The sequence below is a fragment of the Eptesicus fuscus genome, chromosome 4, assembly GCF_027574615.1.
Source record: "Eptesicus fuscus isolate TK198812 chromosome 4, DD_ASM_mEF_20220401, whole genome shotgun sequence".
Lineage (NCBI taxonomy): Eukaryota > Metazoa > Chordata > Mammalia > Chiroptera > Vespertilionidae > Eptesicus > Eptesicus fuscus.
In genome coordinates, this window is record NC_072476.1 from 104,892,011 (window position 1) to 104,916,536 (window position 24,526).

General features: G+C 47.4%; 1 protein-coding gene across 1 annotated transcript; it reads right to left on the minus strand.

Annotated features, from left to right (window-relative positions):
- Nucleotides 1-16,040: 16,040 nt before the first annotated feature.
- On the minus strand, nt 16,041-23,197 carry CARD6 (caspase recruitment domain family member 6). Its single transcript, XM_028131277.2, has 3 exons — nt 22,915-23,197; nt 21,171-21,731; nt 16,041-18,554 (listed from the first exon to the last, which is right to left on the minus strand). The coding sequence occupies exons 1-3, from the start codon at nt 23,195-23,197 to the stop codon at nt 16,114-16,116; spliced, it is 3,285 nt and encodes a 1,094-aa protein (XP_027987078.2). The 3' UTR covers nt 16,041-16,113.
- Nucleotides 23,198-24,526: the final 1,329 nt, after the last annotated feature.

Below are 24,526 nucleotides of genomic sequence, written 5' to 3' on the forward strand. Positions count from 1 at the left end.
GATGTGACTCAGACTTTTTTTACCTTATAATGGTTTATCTCTTTAATACATTAGTGAACATATTACCTATTCAAAGGTAAAATTCAAAATTATTCCGTTTAAATTTGTTAACTCTATTATTTTATTGCTCAGAGTGCAATAGAATAAGCATCCTAAAGATTCTCTGTCCTATGCTTGCTTGTTCCTTCATTTGTTTGGAGGGACTGGGGTATATTGTAAGCATATGCAATAACAGATCTCACTGAAGGCTTCATGGACGCCAGGTGGTCTGGATGCAAGGGAGACAGAGTGATTCATAGATCTTCACTCTAACACAGTTCCTAGATTTTTATGTGACCAGGTTTCCAAATGTACGTTCTTTCCTAGTGAGCATATAAGAAAAGAGCACTAATTACATGCACTTAAATACACATGAAGATGTGTTAAGTTATCCATACTCATAAAGAGATCAGCTTCACTCTCTTCTTGTGTGGGCCTGCTCCTTGGGAGAAATGTGACTTGCCGGAAAGAGCATCAGGCAAGTCTTGTCTCAAATCCAGGCTTTACCATTTACTATAAATACATTATTCTTTTAAGCCTCAATTTTCTTACTTAAAATAAAAACAATGAGGTAGAAGAAGGTAAAGGGGGGACAAATGGTGATAAAAGGAGACTTAACTTGGGGTAGTGAACACACAATACAATATGCAGATGATGTGTTATAGAATTGTGCACCTGAAATCTATTTAATGTTATTCACCAATGTCACCAAAAAAAATCAATAAAAATTAAAATTTAAAAATAATAATAAAGTTTGAAGTTAAAAAAAAGCCATTTACTTTTCATGACTCATGAGTGCCATCTAGTGACCATGCAAGCACTTGACGAACAAGAAGCATTCCATCAAATTAAAATAGAGAAAACAAATTTTATTTTTATACTGTAAAACAAACAAGAAAATAAAACCTTTCAGGGTTTCTGAAATCCAAGATATATAGAATTCATACTGCAGTATCTTGAACACATATAGGTCTCCACACCCTCCACACCCATGAACAATAAATGAGTTTTTCAAAAAATATGCATAAGCAAAAAACCAAGATGGCGCCATAGGTTAAACACCTAACCCGCAGCCGGGCACAACAATTTCAAAAATACAACTAGAGGTCAGAACGGTCATCGTCCAGAACCACAGGAAAGCTGGCGGACTGAAATGCCCACAGCTGGGGAGAAGGAGAAGGCCACGGGGACAGTCGGGGGAGCCGCAAAAGCCTGAGGTATGGAGAAACGGACGGAGACACGAGCACGCGCGCCTGCGGGGAGGATGGAGCCGGAGAGGAAGGGGCGGCTGACGGCCTGGCCGGCGTTCACTGGCAGGAAGGAGATAAAGGCTCCGGATTGCGCTGAGCGCCGGCTCCGACTGCACTGAACCCCGTTCCGGGCGAAACCCTGGGAAGCCAGGCGCAGGCTGGGGGAATGAATCTGGGCTGTGGGGCGCAGGCACAGAGGAGCGGCGGAAGGCAGAGCTCCAGAGGCGCGCGCAGGAAGGGGCGCAAAGGACGGACTGTTGCCTGCGCCACTGAACTGCCCTAGCGGGAAGGAGACAAGGGCTCCGGACCGTGCTGAACCCCAGTTCCGACTGCACTGAACCCCAGTTCCGGGCGAAACCCTGGGAAGCCAGGCACATGCTGGGGGAATGAATTTGGCCTGTGGGGCAGAGGCACAGAGGAGCGGCGGCTCCAGAGGCGCACACGGGAGGGCGCGCAGAGGAGGGACTGTTGCCTGCGCCACTGAATGGCCCTGCTGGGAAGGAGACAAAGGCGCCAGACTGCGCTGAGACCCAGTTCCAACTACATTGAAACCCAGTTCCAGGCAGCGGGCGAAACTCCAGGGCGCGTTTCTCTCAGAGGTGTTTGCAAGGAATACAGAGGGACACAGACACAGGAGCCTCATGTCTCCTGCACAGCAACTCTTCCTATATAGACAAAGAGGGTCCTCATGGACAATTGGCCTGGAGGACAATTCCTCCTAGTGACACCAACAACAATCAAGACTTAACTGTAGATACTCACTCAGTTTCGCAACTGCGCCGCCCCCGCAGGCCGCCCGGCCCGGGGCACTGGGGACACCGCGGCGGCAGCGGCGCCCGGAGCCCGGCGGCCGCCCAGCTCCCATCCCCGCCGCGAGGCCCCCGCGCGCCTGGTTCCGCGGGCCGCGCGCCCCGCACACCGGACGGAGGCCCGGGCGCCCTCTCCGTGCACCTCCCGGCGCCACTAGACCTCAGTAGAGTTGACTGAATTCAAGGGATTAAGAAGAACAAATTGGGGAACTCGAAAAAGATGACGGCGGAGGTGAAGGCTGATGTGTTGCCTCACATGGCAGTTTCGGAAATACAACTGGAACATGGACTAGTGAGGGTGGCGACTGCTGCTCGCGTCTCCCCAGACCGGGCGGCTGCTCCTCTCAGTCAGCACCGCAGCCGGGGCCATGGGCTCGTGGGCGCCGCAGCAGCTGCTGTGGCGGCGGCCGCGGACTCGGCGCAGCGGCTCTCTGTGAAGGAAGAGACCATCTTTCTGCAGGAGGGGCGCATCCGCGCCACCGACCTGGCCGAACTGCGCAGTGAGATCCTCGAGGCCCCGGAGGCCGCCAACACCGATTTGGAGGATTCTTAGGAGTTCTCATCTTACATTCAAGCCCTTTAAGCCATTTTGACAGAGGAGAATCAAGAAGGCGGCTAAGTTAAACAAAGGAACTGCGAACTCCACCGCGCACAGCAATTTCAGGGGCACGAATGGAGGACAGAGCCTCTGCCATCCAGAACTACAGGAGAGATGGCTGAATGGTAGATTTATAGCTAAGAGGGAAGAGGAAACCAGCGAAATCGGAGGGGATGAGGTGTGGAGGCGCGTGGGTCTGGTTGGTGGCGGGGGAAAGGGGCTTTTGTTCCAAACCTAGGGGAGATTAGCTCTCCATCACACTGAAATCCAGCTTCTGGGGACCCGTGGGAGACCCAGATGCCTGCGGGGAGAGGCGGGACTCTTGCGGAGGTGCCAAGCGCCCCTGGGTCTGGGGGAGGCCGCGCTCCCCTGGGTCCGAGTGAGGCCAGGGGTCCATAGATCCAGGTGAGGCCTCGCGCATCTAGGCCCGGGTGAGCCCAAGTGGCCCTGGGTCTGGGAGAGGCCAAACATCCCTGGGTCCAGGTGAGACCATGTGTCCCTGGATCGGGTGAGGCCTCGTGAACCTAGGCCCGGGTGAGCCCAAGTGGCCCTGGGTCTGGGAGAGGCCAAGCGTCCCTGGGTCCGGGTGAGACCATGTGTCCCTGGATCCGGGTGAGGCCTCGTGCACCTAGGCCCGGGTGAGCCCAAGTGGCCCTGGGTCTGGGAGAGGCCAAGCGTCCCTGTGTCCGGGTGAGACCATGTGTCCCTGGATACGGGTGAGGCCTCGTGCACCTAGGCCCGGGTGAGCCCAAGTGGCCCTGGGTCTGGGAGAGGCCAATCGTCCCTGGGTCCGGGTGAGACCATGTGTCCCTGGATCCAGATGAGGCCTCGTGCACCTAGGCCCGGGTGAGCCCAAGTGGCCCTGGGTCTGGGAGAGGCCAAGCGTCCCTGGGTCCGGGTGCGACCATGTGTCCCTGGATCCGGGTGAGGCCTCGAGCACCTAGGCCCGGGTGAGGCCACGTGCCCCTGGGTCTGGAAAAGACCAAGCGCCCCTGGGTCCAGGTGAGACCATGTGTCCCTGGATCCGGATGAGGCCTCGTGCACCTAGGCCCGGGTGAGCCCAAGTGGCCCTGGGTCTGGGAGAGGCCAAGCGTCCCTGGGTCCGGGTGAGACCATGCGTCCCTGGATCCGGGTGAGGCCTCGTGCACCTAGGCCCGGGTGAGCCCAAGTGGCCCTGGGTCTGGGAGAGGCCAAGCGTCCCTGTGTCCGGGTGAGACCATGTGTCCCTGGATCCGGGTGAGGCCTCGTGCACCTAGGCCCGGGTGAGCCCAAGTGGCCCTGGGTCTGGGAGAGGCCAAGCGTCCCTGGGTCCGGGTGAGACCATGTGTCCCTGGATCCGGATGAGGCCTCGTGCACCTAGGCCCGGGTGAGCCCAAGTGGCCCTGGGTCTGGGAGAGGCCAAGCGTCCCTGGGTCCGGGTGCGACCATGTGTCCCTGGATCCGGGTGAGGCCTCGTGCACCTAGGTCCGGGTGAGCCCAAGTGGCCCTGGGTCTGGGAGAGGCCAAGCGTCCCTGGGTCCGGGTGCGACCATGTGTCCCTGGATCCGGGTGAGGCCTCGTGCACCTAGGCCCGGGTGAGCCCAAGTGGCCCTGGGTCTGGGAGAGGCCAAGTGTCCCTGGGTCCGGGTGAGACCATGCGTCCCTGGATCCGGGTGAGGCCTCGTGCACCTAGGCCCGGGTGAGCCCAAGTGGCCCTGGGTCTGGGAGAGGCCAAGCGTCCCTGGGTCCGGGTGCGACCATGTGTCCCTGGATCCGGATGAGGCCTCGTGCACCTAGGTCCGGGTGAGCCCAAGTGGCCCTGGGTCTGGGAGAGGCCAAGCGTCCCTGGGTCCGGGTGCGACCATGTGTCCCTGGATCCGGGTGAGGCCTCGTGCACCTAGGCCCGGGTGAGCCCAAGTGGCCCTGGGTCTGGGAGAGGCCAAGCGTCCCTGGGTCCGGGTGCGACCATGTGTCCCTGGATCCGGATGAGGCCTCGTGCACCTAGGTCCGGGTGAGCCCAAGTGGCCCTGGGTCTGGGAGAGGCCAAGCGTCCCTGGGTCCGGGTGCGACCATGTGTCCCTGGATCCGGATGAGGCCTCGTGCACCTAGGTCCGGGTGAGCCCAAGTGGCCCTGGGTCTGGGAGAGGCCAAGCGTCCCTGGGTCCGGGTGAGACCATGTGTTCCTGGATCCAGATGAGGCCTCGTGCACCTAGGCCCGGGTGAGCCCAAGTGGCCCTGGGTCTGGGAGAGGCCAAGTGTCCCTGGGTCCGGGTGAAGCCAGAGCCTGGGTCCGGGTGAGGCCGTGTGCCCCTGGATCCATCCGGGTGAGGCTGGGTCCCAGGCCCGGGTGAGACCACGCGCCCCTTGGGTATGGGTGAGGCCACGTGCCCCTTAGTCCGGGTGACGCCGTGCCCCTGGGTTCGGCCGAGACCAAACCAGAGGGAGTCGGACCTCCGTTACCGCCATTTGTCCACCATCCAGAGCTGGGGGGTCAGTGCTGACATGTACACATAAGGAACTACTGGACATTGAAATTGAGTCTCAAAAGAACTGTTGGTCCAGGGGGAAGCTCGCTACAGACTGATTCATTTGCCTGTCAGCATAACTATTATTGCTCGTCTCACATTCAGTGCTTATTAGTATATATCTAGTGACATATGATCTCGCTCATCTAGGGGAAATGATGAACAACATAGACTGAGGAACAAGAACAGAACCAGAAGCAAGGAGGCATCGATCGGACTATCGGGCCTCAGAGGGAGGATAGGGGAGGGTAGGGGGAGGGTGGGGGGAGGGGGAGAGTTCAACCAAAGGACCTGTATGCATGCATATAAGCCTATCCAACGGTTAAGTTCAACAGGGGATTGGGGCATGCGTGGGGAGAGGGGTGGGATGGGAATGGGGGGATGAGGACAAATATGTGACACCTTAATCAATAAAGAAATTTAAAAAAAAAAAAAAAATATGCATAAGCAAATGTGAGCCAAAGAAAAATTTTAGCAAAATAGTTTATACTAAGATATACCTCCAATGATACACAGTTTGTGTGCCAAACTTTTTGAGAACAATAATATCAACTTGCAAACACTCAGTCCAGAATGAACCTGATTAGTAATTAATGAACGACTATGTGACATTAGAGTCTTATGGCTTGGGAAGATGGTCATTAGGGAGTTGAGTTATTTTAGTGATCTACATTTACATTATCTAAAATGAGAATATACAGACTTACCAAAGTGTCAAGATCCTTTTTTACATTGAAAGTTTATCAACCAGCACTGTGGTAGTGATGGGACAGCTCGCACCAATGAGGAGGTCCAGTTAACAGTTGCATTATTATAACTTTGACAAAAAAGGAAACCAAATATGTTGATTGTGGGGAAGCACAGGACTTGGTTAGAAAGTCTGTAAGGAGGATTCTCCGAAAGGTCAGAGGCCTCTAGGGCAGCGGTTCTCAACCTGTGGGTCATGACCCCTTTGGGGGTCGAACGATCCTTTCACAGAGGTAGCCTAAAACCATTGGAAAACACAGATATTTACATTATGATTCATTAGCAGTAGCAAAATTACAGTTATGAAGTAGCAATGAAAATAACTTTATGGTTGGGGGTCATCACAACATGAGGAACTGTATTAAAGGGTCTCGGCATTAGGAAGGTTGAGAACCACTGCTCTAGGAGATTCTTGCTGAAGGCTGCAGACCCTGCCTTGACTTTTCCAAACAAGTCTGAGCCCCCAGGTGTTTTACTGGAATATTTATGTTTAGACTTCAAAACATCCTTGTTTTAAAGACACTACAGATACATGTGTTTTCTCAAGGATACTTACCCTGTTGATAGTATCTAGAGGTTAATTTTAGTTCAAGCTGTTGCTACAATAAAAGCCTAAGGAGGCAGGTGAATGGGGCTATCTGGTTCCTTTAGCCAGACAGTCCCTTAGCCCTCTCTTTCACAGAAACATGTGTCAGAGTAATCATTCATCCATCGCTCAAGGTCTGCTGGTCAGCCCTGACAGTTGATAAATGTTTTTATTGCCAAAAAATATATTTCAAAACATGTGGCCTCAATTCCGGATGAAAGGAAGAGGGCACCTCATCTGCAGAACAGTGAACACTTACTATAGAGTCAATAGAGATTCTCGGCCTCTCTCATCAAGAGTCTAATGGGGAAACCTCAAAATAGGAAGTAAACTTGAAAAACTGTCCAAACACAGGGAGTGACCTCTCTATTCACACAGGAAATTGTGCAATTGAATTGTATAAAACAGACCCATGCCCTCGCCGGTTGGGCTCAGTGGATAGAGCATCAGCCTACAGACTGAAGAGTCCCAGGTTCGATTCTGGTCAAGGGCATATGCCCGGTTGCAGGCTCGATTCCCAGTGGGGAGTGTGCAGGAGGCAGCCAATCAAGGAGTCTCTCTCATCATTGATGTTTCTATCGCTTCCTCTCTCTTCCTCTCTGAAATCAATTTTAAAAATATTTTTTAAAAAAACAGATCCATGAAAATAGACATACTTGATGTTTTACCTAAAGTGTACCTAAAATGGCCACCTCTCCTCCCCCCACAATAGACACTGTGTTTTTAGTCAATGTACATTGAGGGATATATATGCTAATGGGGTGGGAAAATACATAATCAAGGGAATACAAAGTGATAAGGCACCTCCGAATCATTCTTGAGTTTTTCACTCATCTCACTGCCTCCCACACACAATCCATCAAGAACTATAGAATATACCTCTGTTTATACCTCTCTTCATTTTACCTACTGTCAATGGATAGGCAGGCCGTCCATATCATTTGCTCCCTTACCCCCTGTCTAGTATATTTGATTATTGGGATATAATTCACACATCATGAAACTCACCCTTCTAAATATTCACATGAGTGTGAAACCATCTCCACCATCCAGAGTATGTTCATCATTTCCCAAAGAAATTCCATCCCCATTAGCAGTCAGTCCCCATGTCCCCTAGCTCCTGGCAACCATTAATCTACTTCCTGTCTCCATGGATTTGTCTCTTCTGGATATTTCATATAAATAGATTCATCCAATATGTTGGTTTTTGTGTCTGACTTCTTCATATAGCATAATGTTTCCAAGATTCATCTATGTCGTAGCATGTATAGGTACTTTATTCTTTTTTATGGGACAACAATATTCCGTAAATAAACCACATTTTATTTATCCATTCATCAGCTGATGGACATTTGAGTTGCTTTACTTTTTTAACTATTATATATAACTAGAGGCCGGGTGCATGTAAATTCATGCACTGGAGGGGGGTCCCTCAGCCCCGCCTTCCCCCTCTCACAGTCCGGGAGCCCTCAGGGGCAGGAGGCAACCCAGCAATCGGGAAGGCGACGCCCCATCACACCTCTGCTGCTGCCACTGCCCGCAGCGTAAGCCTCGGCCGGCCCTGGTTACCTGAGCCTCGCCTGCGCCTCAGGCGTGGGCTGGGCAGCCACCATCCAAGGCTTGCCTGTGCCTCAGGCAGGCCCTGGGCAGCTGCAGGGTTGAAGGGACTGGGAGACTCCAGAGGCAGGTGCCCTGGCGGGGCTGAGGGTACTGGGCACTTCCATCTTGTGGCTGTGGGCACCACCATCTTTGAAGGTGGGGTAGTCAATTAGCATATTCCCTCCTTATTGGCTGTGGGTGCCGCCATCTTTGCGACAGTGTGAGGGTCAATTAGCATATTCCCTCTTTATTAGATAGTATGCTGCTATGAACATTCATATAAGGTTTTTGTATGGAGATATCTTCAATTCTTTTGAGAATATAGCTAAGAACTCTTTGCTTAACATTTTGAGGAACTATACCAAATTATTTTCAAAATCAGCTGCACCATTTAACATTTTCACTAAGAGTGTACGAGAACTTTAATTTCTCCACATCCTCTCTGATACTTCTTGCTGTCCATCTTTTTAATTATAGCCATCAGAGAAGGTGCGAAGAAATATCTCATTGTGGCTTTGATTTTCATTCTTCTAATAATAATCTTGAGCATCTTTTCATGTGTTTTTTGGCTATTTCATTTATAAAATGGAATCCATTATAAGAGGACTTCCACACTCTCATTGTGCATCCACCCACCTATCAGCATCTGCACCCCAATACTCAGCCTTACCCTTTGTTACCATAGGTGACCTCTATGCACTCCTAATTGAGGCCAACTCCTCCACTTGTTAACTGGCTGCTGTCCTGTCCACTCACAGTTGGAACCTGAAGAGCCAGCCTTTATCACCCTGAAAAACTCTGCTGAGAAACAACCCTGCACTTAATCACATGGGGTTCTCCACTCCTTCACGATTGAGCCTTGCATGATGGGCTGATTATGTGACCCCCACTCCAGCAGAAATATTTAAATGTTTCCCCAGACGCTCTGCATTTGGGTCTATGGTGGGAGCTCAGAGCATTTTGCAGAATGAATAACATTCCTAGACACAGTCCCAGATCCCAGGTGCATGCGTTTCCAAGCCTCTCAGGAAAAGCTTTACCTCGAGTTTGATATGTTTCTGATGAATGCCCCGATAAAATACAATAAGGTGTATTGATTGGGTCTATTTCAGGAAAGAAAGCTTATTATGCTTTCGAACCCAACAGGGCCACCTTATGCTGGGGGGGATTTTTTCACTCCCAAAACCACTAACTACTCTGCTGAGTGATGGGCCCCTTCTGGTTAAAAAGAAAAAAAGACAAAATTGACCCTCTGTTCACCCTAAGTCCCTCCGACAAGAATATAAAATATATGGTGCTGCTATAACTCAAATGGGTTTCTAAAGCATGTTCTATTCAATCTGAGAGCAGCCTTCAAAAGATATATGAGGAGAATGCTGCCGATGAATTAAGGTCCTGGGACGGGAGAAGCTGTTAAGCCTGACCCTTCTGGTTGGACTTAGCACAGGGGGCAGTGTCTCATGGTCAGGCCCACATGATGCATTTCAGACTTCTCATGTGCCCCAGCCTCTGTTTTCTGCTTTTTTTTTTTTTCACTCCTCTTTCAACCAAGAAAATCCCCCATGCCAGTTTTCATGCACTTATTCGGGGCACATTTTCCAGATACCCTTACCCCAAAGGTTGATTTCAGGTCATGAGGCCTGAAAGTGCTAACAAGTTATCCCTTGCTTCAAACAGCCCTCCAGGCTGGGCAAAAGAAGTCCTGCCTGGAAAGAGTGCTGACTATGTGAAGGGAAAGAAAAAAGAAAGGTAAGGAAAAGATATAAGAAAGAAATTAAGTGACTGGTCAATGTGACCCGTGAAGCAGAAGATCATGGTTCAATTCCAGGTCAGGGCACATGCCCAGGTTGTGCACTCGATCCCCAGTAGGGGGTGTGCAGGAGACAGCCGATTAATGATTCTCTCTCATCATTGTATCCCTCTCTCCCTCTCCCTCTCCCTTCCTCTCTTTGAAATCAATAAAAAATATTTAAAAAATTAAAAGGAAAGAAAGAAATGAAGCAGCATATTAGCCTTTCAGTCCATGGTAGGACCCCACCAGCAATGCCAGCCCTCCTGGCTGCCAAAGCTCCCCTCGGGCCTCGCCCCTCCTCCAACCCACTCTGCTGCCAGGACCACACAGGTCATGGACTTTAGAGGACGTCTCCACCTCAACCTCATCACTGCCATCTCCGTCCGAGACTGCAGTGGCCGACCGAGTGGGTGAAGCTGCTGTGGCACAGGCAGCATGTGCTCAAGCAGGTGGCTGCTGACTCCTTGTACCAGGCAGAGCAGGTGGCATATTCTGTCTTCCTGAAGAGCAGGAGCTGTTCTCCTTCCCCGAGGACATCGTGACAAGTGTCAGCAGACACTTCCCTGCAAGCCCTTCCCTCTGCCCATCGGATGACAAGCTAGTGCTGTCGGGAAGAACAGGCAAGCACACCGAGTCCCTGAGGTATTTTGCTGGCAATGCACCTTTCCCAGAAAAGCTGTAGCCTCAGAAAGACAGTAGTGAACAGAACAGACAAAACTCCCACCCTCAGGGGGCTTCCGCTGCATATTAGTGTCACAACATGACGATGCAGCTGAGAATTCTCAGTGGAGGGTTGAGTGGGAAGGATGCTTGTCAGGGTCACTAGGAAAAAGACCTACCCTATTCCCTCTCAACATCCTATATAATAAAAGCCTAATATGCTAAGTGTCTGGTCATTCACTTGTCCATTCAACCAATCAAAGCGTAATATGCTAATAATATGCTATGGCTGTTCAACTGCTCCCTTTGACGTGCACTGACCATCAGGGGGCAGACACTCCAACTGGTAGGTTAGCTTGCTGCTGGGGTTATGGTTACAGTAACTATTTAATATCTTATTATTAAACTAGAGTCCTGGTGCATGAATTTGTGCACACTGAAAGGAAATTAATTAGAAGAAATATTTTAGAGGCTGGGGAGGGGCCACAGGAGGGCATGTCTGGCCCATCTTGCCCAGTCCTGATCAGCCGGACCCCAGCAGCAAACTATCCTACCAGTTGGAGCATTTGCCCCCTGGTGCTCAGTGCATGTCATAGCAACTGTCGAATGTTCAGACACTTAGCATATTAGGCTTTTATATATATAGACTAGAGGCCCGATTGATCAGAACTGAGCGAGATAATGTCCTGGACACATCCTGGAGCTCTCCCGCATCTCTCTCTGGCTGGTCAACCTCCCACATCCCTCCCTGGCCCCAATCGTGCACTGGTGGGGTCCATCGGCCTGACTTGCGCCCTCTCACAATCTGGGACCCCTTGGGGGATGTCAGAGAGCTGATTTCAGCCCAATCCCACTCAATGCAGGAGCTGCTCCATGGTGGTCAGTACACTCCCACAGGGGGAGCCACCACTTAGCCAGAAGCTGGGCTCAGGGCTGGTGAGCGCAGCAGCGGTGGCAGGATCCTCTTCCACATCCGTGGCAGTGCTAAGGATGTCTGACTGCAGGCTTAGGACATCCCCTGCGGGCTCCCAGACTGCAAGAGGGCACAGGCCAGGCTGAGGGACTCCCCCCCCCACCCCAACCAAGTGCACAAATTTTGTGCACTGGGCCTCTAGTAATTATAATAAGAATTATAGTCAATGTGTGTTGAGTGGTTACAATGTGTGTGATTGGCACTTCATATACATTACTAAGCATTCTAATATAGGCACTTGCACCAATAATTTTCCCCTTTTGACCCATTTGGGTGTAATAGAAAAAGTGTTGCATAAGAATTCAGAATATTTGGACTCAATTCCTGATTTGCCCTTTGCTGGTTATGTAATCTTTAGCAGCTCACTTACCTTTCCACCCTCACAATTTCATTAAACAGGAATATTTTCTTTAAACTGTCTTTCCAGAGGCATGGAGAGGATCAATTGACTTCTCACATGTTAAGCACTTAGGACAGAGAAAAGACTCAACAAATAGCAGTCATGGTTACAGTAACTATTTAATATCTTATTATTAAACTAGAGTCCTGGTGCATGAATTTGTGCACACTGAAAGGAAATTAATTAGAAGAAATATTTTAGAGGCCGGGGAGGGGCCACAGGAGAGCATGTCTGGCCCATCTTGCCCAGTCCTGATCAGCCGGACCCCAGCAGCAAACTATCCTACCAGTTGGAGCATTTGCCCCCTGGTGCTCAGTGCATGTCATAGCAACTGGTCGAATGTTCAGACACTTAGCATATTAGGCTTTTATATATATATAGATTAGAGGCCCAGTGCACAAAATTTGTGCATGTGGGGGGGTCCGCTCAGTCCAGCCTGCACTCTCTCCAATCCAGGACATCCCTTTCACAATCCTGGACTGCTGGCTCCTAATCGCTCACCTGCCTGCCTGCCTGGTTGCCCCTAACTGCTCCACCTGCTGGCCTGGTCGCCCCTAACTGCACTCCCCTGCCAGCCTGGTGGCCCCCAACTGCCTCCCCCACCGGCCTAGTCACCCTTCACTGCCCCCCCCTGCCAGCCTAGTCCCCCCAACTGCCCCCCCCCACTGGCCTGGTCACCCCCAACTGCCCCTCCTGCCAGCCTGATTGCCCCCAACTGCTCCCCACCACTGGCCTGGTCGCCCCACGCAGCCTATTTGTTCAGTCATTTGGTCATCCCTCACTAACCCACCTGCTGGCCTGGTCATAGGCAGCCATCTTGTGAGGGTGTGAGGGTTAATTTGCATATTACCTCTTTATTATATAGAACTAGAGGCCTGATGCACAAAATGCATGCAAGGGGCTCTGCCCCCGATCGCCACCACGGCTGCCTCTGCCTTGGCCCCTGCCAGCTGTGGCTTCATCCAGAAGGTCTAATTAGCATTTTATGCTTTCATTATTATAGATAGTCGATGTAAGTACATGATGTTGCACTATAAATTTAGCCTCATGGCATGGATTTCTATAGACCATTAAGCTTTTCTTCCTGTTAGTTTAAATTTTTCTTGAGTAGAAGCCACACAATATAGCTTACACTCAAATTATTTCTATCTTACTAGCAGCCCTGCACACGAATCCGTGCACCAGTAGCTTGCCAGTAGCTCACTGCCACCCTCCAATAGTTCTCTGCCCGCTGCCCTGCCCTCCTGTAGCTCCCCCAGCCTCCCACCCCCCCTCATAGCTTGCTTCCCTGCCCCCTCCTGTAGCTATCCACTGCCCGCTGGTAGCTCGCTGCCCCACACTCCTGCTGATCCATGATCTGGTTGTTATGCAGTCAGTCATTAAGCTTCATGGTGTAATGACCACTCGCATATTACATCTTTATTATATAGAATTGTATCATAGATTGTGAAGCTAAAAGTATATTTTAATGCCTCATGTTCCATTTTTTAAAATTGGAGTGTATCACTCTACTAGTGACCAAAATCCAAATTTAGTTTTTCCTATATAAGCATCTGCTAGTAAAAAGTATAAAAAGAGTACTGATTTTGCATAGTATCTTCCAGATCTAGGCCAAAATATTTAAATCAAACCTTTTATCATTTCAGTTATTATTACCAGCATGTTTAGAACTACACCATTATTTTTCATCAATTTCAGAGAACTACATTGCACAGGTCTAGTACCATCACTTACTTAAGCATTCTGTTTTTTTCTAGTCCTTTATAAACAAGGTAAGATTGCACATTTTTTGACATTCCACCTATCTCACTCACATCCTGTCTGCTCTATTTCCTCCTTATCTACCATCGTCCCTCCTCCCTTACCCTCAACTGCCTGACCCTGTCTAACTCCTCTGTTCCTGTTCACATCCAGTGTCCAGTTGCACTTCTCCTTTTACATTCTTCTCCCGTAGTCCCATCCCTGACTGCCTACCACTTCTAACTCTTCAAGGACACGAGGTAAAACTGTACGGCCCAGGTGGCACCCAGGTGGCAGGATGCCCCCATGGAGTGGAGTCCACCTGAATGAGCGGAGTGAGTCCATCCTCCCTGTGACTGGCCACCATGGGGATCATTGTTGTACTTCAGCTCCAGGCCCAGATAAGCAACAAAATCAGCCTCAGGACCAGTGGCATGGAATAATGACCTGCCCTGGTGTTGGCCAATCAATCAGTGGGTCATAATTCAAGGGCCCATAGTTAAGGCAGAAGTTTTGGGGTTCAGTACCCCCTGAAAGGACACACCTGGAAAACTGCTAAATGTTCTATTGAGATGTTTCCCTGGGATCTTCCATAAAATCTCCGCCCTTAAAACCCTTAGGATGGAGGACCCAACACACTCTCCCTCCAGAGAGCAGGCCTATGCCTTTCCTTTTCCCTTCCCCTTCACATCCATCTCCCCCTCCTCCACACCCCTACCTCCTACCACCCACCCCACCAGGCATATTACCATTAGCTTCCAAGGGCCCTTTCTTTACCTCTAGAACTTGTTGCCTAAGCCCATTTCTTCTAGGAATTACTTTTTCTTTCTTTTTTTTTTAAAATATATTTTTATTGATTTTTTACAGAGAGGAAGAGAGAGGGATAGAGAGTTAGAAACATCGATGAGAGAGAAACATCGATCAGCTGCCTCTTGCACACCCCCTACTGGGGATGTGCCCGCAACCAAGGTACATGCCCTTGACCGGAATCGAACCTGGGACCCTTGAGTCCGCAGGCCGACGCTCTATCCACTGAGCCAAACCGGTTTCGGCTAGGAATTACTTTTTCTACCTCTGTGATTTACCCAATAAATATTCTCTTTAAAAAAAAAAAGTATATTTTTACACATATGCATCTTTGCATACATTAACAGGAATATATGTAGAATGAATTCATAAAATAAATTTACTGGACCAGAGGTATTTTATTTTTATACATGCAGTCAAATCGCCTTCCCAAAGGACTGTACTAGCTTATGCTCCCACCAACAATGGAAATGCTTTTATACCCAACACCTCTATTAACATTAATCTCAAAAACTGTCATTGGAAGAGGTTGAAATTAATGGCCAAAGGTGGCTGATAAATTACTTGTAATGTTTAACCATGTATGTTTGTCTCCTTCTTCTACAAACAAAAATAGCTGACCTCTGAATACATTTGAAATCAATAAATAATAATAATAATAATAATAACAACTCTAACATTAAAAACTTAAGTATAGCCCTAGCCAGTTTGGCTCTGTGGATAGAGCGTCGGCTCACAGACTGCAAGTACCTTGGTTGCAGGTCCCTCGGCAACCAATTGATGTGTCTCTCACATCGATGTCTCTCTCTGTCTTTCCTTCTCCCTTCCACTCTCTCTAAAAATCAATGAAAAAATATCCTCGGGTGAGGATTAACAAAAAACAAACAAACAAACAAAAAAACTTACTGGTAAGTATACATTTTAAGCTGAAATCACGAGGTTAATATATCAGATCCTCTAAGATTAAGCCCAATTATCTTACCTATTATAAATATTTAAAATAATGAAACATACACAGATCACTATTAAAGTTAATGAAAAATAATTTATTGGTTGATAGTTCATTATTTCTATATATAAGGGTCAAATGAGAGAATTTTATCATCTAAGCAAATTGGGGATGTTACCACAAGCAAATTGATTTTCCTAAACAAACAGGGTTATCTGGTTAGTGCCTGATATTAAACCAAAAATTTTAACCAAGACACCCCTGGAGCAGCCAACATCTAAGGCAATTTTATTTGCAACACTGAAGCAACCCAAGCCCTAGTTTATGATCTCTTTGCAATTGGAGACTCCAACCCCATTCTTCCCCAAGTGGGGCTGCCTCATAAACCCATTCCCTGGATTCAGGTTATATATTACCTAAAACTCAAAGCTGGATTCAATTAATTTATTTACCACTTTATTCTATTCTTAATTCTTTTCATATTTTCCCTCTTTCTTAGGGACACAATTCTTACAGTTTAATGATAACAATTAGGCTGAGCATATCTCCTGTATCATGCTAATGGTAGTGGTCTCTTACCATCACTTCTTTAGGGTACTATTCTGTGATTGGAATGGCCTGGGTAAAGGATACATTTCACAGGTCTCTGGAGTAAGCACTTTAATGCTTCCCTCCCCTCTTGGGCCCTGCTCTTGAGTAGGATGCCTTAGCCTGTGAAGCACTGGTTCCTGATGACTTGGGTTGAGTAGGTCTGGGCTGAGAAGGCCTAGCATGGGAGGGCTGGGGATGAGTGGGTTTGGCTTGGGAGCACCTAGCTTGGGAGGGCTGGGGATGAGTGGGTTTGGATTGGGAGCTTCTAGCTTGGGAGGGCTGGGGATGAGTGGGTTTGGATTGGGAGCTTCTAGCATGGGAGGGCTGGGGATGAGTGGGTTTGGCTGGGGAGCACCTAGCTTGGGAGGGCTGGGGATGAGTGGGTTTGGATTGGGAGCTTCTAGTTTGGGAGGGCTGGGGATGAGTGGGTTTTGTTTGGGTAGGTTTGGGTTGAGAGGCCATAGGTTGGAAGGGTTTGGGCTGGGAATGCTTGCCCTGGGATGGCGTGGGCTGATGGAACAGAGAGTTGGGTAAAAATCTGTTGGACATAGGATGGGATCCCATTTGGCCAGCTGGATTTGAAGGCCCACCTGGTGTCTTTAGCTTGAATCCCTGCTGAAAAGCAGGTCTTAGGGGTCTGTGTATGACTCCTGCTGGCTGAAAGTTTCGAGAGTGAGGAGTCGCAGTGTGGGATGATGTTCTCATCTGTTTTTCAGTTGCCTCAGGCGGCTGTGTTCCCCGGGCGTGGGCTTGCCTAGGCGGTGGCTTCCCAACTGGTCCTGCTGGCCGTGAGTGGAAGTGACCTCCCGGGGAGACCACGATGGCAGACCTTGCACAAGCTCCCGTTGCCTGTGGTCTGCCAAGCCAAGTCTTCACATGCCGCCAAATGGGTCTTGGTGGTCTCCCAAATGGTCCATCCATGTGACGTCCCTGAGCAGGTCTCGAAAATTTCATAAAACTCTCAACTGAACAAAATCTCTGGGGTTGGAAGTACTGAACCCCAAAACTTCTACCTTGACCATGGACCCTTGAATTATGAAAGGGTGGAGGACGGAACCACTTAGACTTCTGCTCTGACCCAAGGTGGAAGCCTGTAACCCTAGGGGCTTTCACAGGAACACGGTTAAAGTGGCCTCCAGTTCCGACTGGGAACGGACAGAGGTTTTGCACATAAGGCACGAATACTGGGGTGAGGTGGAAATTCTGAAGAGCCTGGGTGACCTCACCTTCAGCACCAGGCTCCTTCACAGGCATCTCAACGGGGCTTTCAGATGAGCTTTCTGGCTGACTGTGTCTTCGTTGCCCCTCATCTTCAACTGTCCCAGCCAGGTTGTCACCAGGGGAAACTTGAATTCCTTGAACGTTCTCAAAGTCTTGGTCTACCTGGATCCCCAACTCCCTGGCCAGGGAGGCCATGTCCTCCACAGACACACGTCTGAGTGATGAGGACATCACCTCTTGGAGGGCAGCTCGGAGGCCCTGCCAGCTCCTCCCTTTCTCCCCAGCTTCCTCCTCCTCCCAAAACAGTAGCTGTGATGGCTTCAACTTCAGAAGCCTCTGGAAAATCTGAGCCTCTTCACTCTCCCTGGCCTGGGGACTGAGGATAAAGTAGCATCTTTCAATGGCATCTTCTCCTAAAAACATGAGCAGGTCCCATTCCTTTTCACCTAGGCAGTCAGTGAAAAAAAACACAGCTGAGGACACTTCCACCAAGAAACCAAATTGTGTCCAAAAGCTTTCTAGATCTCCATGAAGGTTGGCCACAGCAACAGGCTCTGGGAAAAAGGGAGGGCTTTCCCTGAGACTGTGGCTATCCGGAAAGCACCACGCTATTTCCACCAGGCCATCCGAGATCTGCCGGGGAAGCACCGGAACAGGCAAGTCGTGATGGAGGAAGACTTTGTGTAGTTGGGCTTGGGCGGGACTGAGCAGCACGTTGAGGATTCTGGACTTGGAGAAGCTACAGTCTCCTAGACGCACAAAAGAGATGACGGGCATCTTGGCGCGAGTCAGAGACCTCTCGGTTTCCCCCGCCGGCCCTCCTGAAGGCAGTGCTGGCTGCCCCTTCACAATGCCTTTCATGGCTCCCAGCATTAAGATGCTTTTGTTGTTCTCCGCATCTGGCAGGAGCAGAGGAAGAGCAAACCGGCATCGATACATGCTTGACATGACTGCGCGCTGCAGAGAGCTGTCTGAGCACAGCAGAGCGGCACAGAGGACATCCAGGGGGTTCATGGCTGGTGTGTCCCTCATTTCCAGATTCTCGACTCCGGATGGCGACGCCCCTTTGCTATCCTCACCCAGAACCTCGTGTCTAAGGATTGAATCTCTAGCCGTCACATCCAGTGCTTGAACTTTCATCAGGAAATTCCAGGCTAGGTCTCCCGGAGTTTCGGGTGTCCACTTACATCCTCGATCTAAGGAGAACTGTTGAACAAAATCCGGCCGAAGCTTTCTGCTCCTGTCCAAGTTCAAACAGGACAGGACATCTTTAAACACCTTTTTTCTTTCTGTGGGAGAGAAGACACTCCATGAATGTCACTTTCAAATTTAAAGTCCCTCACTGACTTTTAAAACTAAGTAATTGCCATTTTCACTGTAAAAAGATGAAACAACTCTGCCAATTTATGCTCCTTCTAAGAGACGTCCATATGTTTGCTTCCCACCCTTTTCCTATGCAAGTCCATAAGCATGCATGGATATACAGAAATACATAGTTTCGTTTAATGGATGCTAGTTTATTTTCACATAAATGATATTATACTAAACAAACAATTCTTCAACCTGTTTTCATATAATGGTATTCCTTACAAATTCTCCCCAGTCAGTATATATAGAGATCTAATTAATTCATTTTAGCTAATCCATCATATTTCATGGCTTGGAAATATTTTGGCTAATGTTTATATGCAGAAAATGAAAACCTCGTTAATGTTTCATTATACATATGTATGAGGAATTCTCTGATATCGATTCCTTTCTCAAGTGCATCTCTTGCTGAAGTTTGGAGAAAAGGAAGAGGCCATTGCCATTTAGGTTTTCTCCAAATGTACATGTTGCACCTAATTTCTCCTGGTCTCCCATTTCCTAACATACCCTCTAGCTACTTCTTGGGAACAGAGAAATAGTGCTTAGTAGAGAAAGAAGATCTGACAGCGTTTTTTGCTCCTGATGGATGGCAAATTAGCATAAAGTTCTTGAATCCTGTACCAAAACAACAACAAACAAACAAACACCTTAGAAGGAACAATAGAAGTGAGAGAAAAGTATACATTTTAAGAATTAACAAAAGTAACTCTAAAAATTCCTTGGGTTGCCTGAAAGTTGCCAAAGATTTCCAGCAAACCAGCAAAGCTAGAAACAGGTTTTCTCTGCAGCCTTTAGAAGGAACCAACGCTGTGGACACCTTGATTTCAGACTTCTAGCCTCCAAACTGTTGAGACAATACATTTCTGTTGTTTATTTTCCAACCTACCCAATTGGTGGTACCTCCTTAGGGCAGTCCTGGCAGAGAGGAATACGGGGCGTGGTGAGGAGGAAATAACTTTTTCCCCACCCAGAACTGGATTCAGAATAATCTCCCAGGGATTTGGACGGAATGGGAGATGGTAGTCATCTTTCCCTTCTCTACTCAGAACTTGGTGATGTTTATTTCCTTAGGCAAGATCTCCCCAAATAAAGCATTTGTCATATTTTGAAATTTCAAAAAGCTGTGGCACATTTACACAATGGAATAGTTCTCGGCCATAATAAAAGGATATCTTACCTCTTGTGGATGGACCCAGAGAGTGTTATGCTAAGTGAAATAAGCCAGTCAGAGAAAGACAAATACCATATGATTTCACTTATATGTGGAATCTGATGAACAAACTGACAAACAAAATAGAAACAGACTCATAGAAGAGAACAGACTGACAGCTGTCAGAGGGCATGGGGTAGGGGGTCAGGGTGAAAAAAGTAAAGGGATTAAAGGGGGGAAAAAAAGAAACCTCATAGACCCAGACAACAGCATGGTGATTACCAGAGGGAAAGAGGGGTGGGGAGCTAGGAGAGTGCATAGGGGGGATAAATGGTAACAGAAGGAAACTTGACTTTGGGTGGTGAACACACTACAATATACAGATGATATACAATTGTACACTTGACACTTATATAGTTTTATTAAACAATGTCACTCCAATAAATTCAATAAAATAAATAAATAAAAATTTTAAAAAAATATTCTAATTGAAGATGCCAGTATAGTTTCCCAAGATGGCAATATATGGACTAGATCAAGCCAAGTAACAGTATTTTGTGATTTTATCCATTCATCACAAACTCCTCTCCTGTTTTCACTTCAATAATTAGGCCCATAATCACTGTATCCCATTGGTTAGAGGCACTGAAATGACTAAAGAGACTTAATTTAAGGAATAGAAGGTAATACCTAAAATAAGTGTCTAGCAGCCCTAGCCGGTTTGGCTCAGTGGATAGAGCATCAGCCTGCCAACTGAAGGGTTCCAGGTTCAATTCCGGTCAAGGGCATATGCCCGGGTTGTGGGCTTGATCCCCAGTAGGAGGCATGCAGGAGGCAGCAGATCAGTGATTTTCTCTCATCATTGATGTTTCTCTCTCTCTCTACCTCTCCTGTCCTCTCTGAAATCAATAAAAATATATTTAAAGCAATAAAAAATAAATACAATAAAATGAGTGTCTAGCAACTCGTATATGTGTGATAGAGGAGAACTGTTGAACTCTTACTTTCCTTCTAAGAGACGTCCATATGTTTGCTTCCCACCCTTTTCCTATGCAAGTCCATAAGCATGCATGGATATATAGAAATACCTAGTTTGGTTTAATGGATGCTAGTTTATTTTCACAGAAATGATATTGTGAAAATATCAGAAACCTACAGCTGCATTCAGTGTTTACTTTGGCTTATCCTGTCCAGCATTTCCTAGGTGCTGGGTCTCCCTCCCTGTCAACACCACCTCTGAGGACAGTCCAGGCTAGAGAGGTACAAGGAATTTCTGAGAGGCAGCTCTTCGGCTGACATCTGGTGCCGTCCCTCATCCTGTCTCTCTATTATGTCAGGGCAACCTAAAAATATGTTGTTGCCTAACGATCACATGTCATTCCCATACCTTCCATACTTTCCTCCTCCTCCTCCTCCTCCAACAGCATGCCGGGTTCTGAATCACCATAACTCTGCTCGTCACCAGAGAACTCTGCGGTTTCTGCATACACAGGGTCCTCTTCCCCACCATAGACAAGGTACTCTGGGTCGTTACAATCTTCTTCTTCCACGGTGCTTTCTGCGTCTTCAGAGAATACAGCCGATGCTAGATATTCCTCTTCTCCTAAGTATAAAGAATCATCGGGCTCATCGTATCTCTGTTGGTCCTGTGAATAATCAATAGTTCCTGAAACTTCAGATTCAACACTCTCTACTGAAGGTGGCATTGTGGTTGTTGGTGGGTTGTATGCCTTCTCGTTTTCCCCTGAGGACCACCCCATCTCGCCATAACTACTTTCCGTGTCCATGAGCATCTCAGAGGTGTCCACATCAAAGTGTTCTTTCTCTTTAAAGGACACTGTGATCTCCGAACTCTCCGGCTGCTCCTTTCCTGGGGAAAATAGATCTTCCGAACTCTTGCTTACCCCTGTAGATTGAGGAGATTCTATATTTTCATGTTTTAAAAACTCTGAAAAGAACAAGAAAGTTATGGGGTTTTTCACTTTGTTTTCCAAATTGACAAAAAGCAGTTTTCTGTTTACTCGTGTTTCCGAGACCTCAAAGCATTATCTCTCTTCTTTATGGCACTGGAGGATAGGAATACCTACCCCTCCAACACAAATGGCAATAAGTCAACTGTCAGAACCTGCTTTTCCCACTGGAAAAAAATCAGAACACACTCCTGTCTTGCTCAAAATTCCAAGTCTTTCACAGCAAACTCGAGTGTTAAATGAACAAAACAAATTTGAATCTTATGAACAGTGCTAACTTGTGGACTTACTGTGACCCCAAACCAGCTCAGAACTCCTAGGGCCGTTAGTAATGAAGTCTGATCCTAATGATTTCTAATCAGGAAGCAAAGATCTCTAATTTGGAATAGTAAATCCTAAAAATAAATAGTAAGACCTATTTCTTTAAGCAAACGGGTCTTGTTGCACATTAGGGACCATTAACATAAACCTTTTTATGTTACCTCTGTAACACCTCTTAAAGTAATCTTCAACAGGCCTTAGGTTCCCATAAAAGGAGCTACACTAGCCCCTGGCGGTAACCTACAAAATTGCTAACCAATCCATTCCGGAAGGATTGCTCCCTCATTTAATTATCTCTGCACATGGAAAAATTCGGATTGGAATTACTTCAGAACACGAGGGTTCCCCAGAAGAAAAGAAAGTGACTGATCCACCACGTAAGGGGATTATTTTCCCAATTTCCTTTTATTTTCCAAATGGTTATACGAGGTGAACGATGCAGGCTGTGGTTTGGGGATTGCTTATATTCAGGAATTCACTTACTAGACAAAGGAATCCCTGTAGTCTCTTTCCAGCTGTGAGTATTTGGGGATGTCTATCATAATGAGGAGTCTATACCAGCACTAAAACCACTGCAAATTTTGGACACAGTTTAAAGAAAAAAAGTATCAATCCCCTAAACTGATAAGAGACATTGTTCCCTGCTTTCTAACTGCTGGCCACTTCCTCTTTATTATATTTCAGTGAAATATTATCCCTGGGAGAAAGACAAATAAAAACAAAAGGTGATCAGTTTCTTTTTTCTTTTCTTTTTCCAGGAAATTTGTCTCACCCCTTTCACCACCACCTCTACCACCCCCGCCCCCCCCCCCCAAAAAAAAGTGTAGAAATTCAACTTACCTTGTGTTAAGCCCCAAGTGGTCGCTGACTCTGGAAAAGTACTGCATAAACATTTGAGGAAATGCTGACAACTGTCTTCTCCCTTTTTCTGCACCAAAATCAACAGCTTCCGACTTTTCTTCAGAGGGTCTGGAATGCCCTCCAGCGCCTCATACTCGTCCTCGGAAATCAGCCTCCGAGAGGTTAATGAATCTAGGATCGAGTCCAGATCTTGCTGGAGGATTTCCAGTAACTTTTTTCGTTCTCTTTCTATAATCTCGGAGGGAGCCCTCCCGGTAGCCATAGCTCTAGCTTTCTCTAGAGCAGGAACTGGATTGCCAAACCCTTCCAAATGATAACAAGTTGAGGCGGGTCCCAGCAGCTAATCATTGCCACACGCTCCAGAGGAAGGTCAGCTCCGGAGGGCAGCAGAGGAGCAGGGCGAGGTTGTCACTAAACCTGCTCCTGCAAAAGAGGAAACTGCGCCAGAAAAGGTGGCAGGAGAGGCCGAGCTACAGACCAGGAAGTGCAAACAGGGCAGAGCAGAGGGAAAACAGGCTGGATTGGCTAATGACTACATATCTCACTGCAGAAAACAGAGAAACTAAAAGGGTGAGCAGAGTCCAGCCTCAGAGGAAGCACGAGAGAAGGAAGACAAGTCTGATTAATATTGATACGGAAATTTGGGACTGGAACACACAGTGTTCCCCAGGCAGGATGGCTCCCCAGGGCTCTTTGTCCCTTGGAGTTGACATGCAGGTGGCAGCCAATCACTGATTCTTTCTCATCATTGATGTTTCTCTCTCTCCCCTTCTCTCTTCCTCTCTCTGAAATCGATAAACATGTCTTTGAAAATATTTTTTAAAGGACCAAATTGAAATGTCTGTCTACTTATCCTCAGAACAAGCAATAAAATCTTAAGAAAGAAAGAAAAATTTTTAAAAAGAGAAGGATTAATTCTATTTGGCAAAGATTAAATATGTCAATGCTGCCTCCTGTTGGAGGAGCAGATACAAACAAGGAAAGGCAGTGGGAGAATCCAGCCCTGAGCCTCCCAGCCCATCTTCCCGTGGGTTATTTATCTGCTCTTTCGATCACTTGACTCAGTCTCAGCATGACTAGGCCCCAGGGTCAACTTCTCTGAGAAGTCTCTCGCTCTCTTTTCTTTAAAATATATATTTTTACTAATTTCAGAGAGGAATTGTTTCAGACCAGTGCCCAAAAATGTGTGTACAATGTCTGCATTACAAAACTCTTTATAACAGAAAATTGAAAGTAACCACAATTTCCATAAATTGTGGGATACATGTTGATACATGAACAATGAAACACCAAAAGTGGTTAAAAAGATGAAGTAAACCTGTACATATTGACAAGTAGTGATACCCAGGATATATTGTTACAGAAAATAAGTCCTAGATCCCATTTTTGTTTCAAAATTAAGGTGTATAGTGTACATATGTGTATATAGATATATTTAAAAGAACACAGCTACAAAAGATACCCAACTGTAACACTGGTGTGTGATTACAGAGGGGGTCAAATTTTCTACTTTAAAAATTACTACATAATAATTTTTTGTTTTTATTAGCAGACTTTGGTTTTTAAAAACTATTTAATAGTAAATAACGGT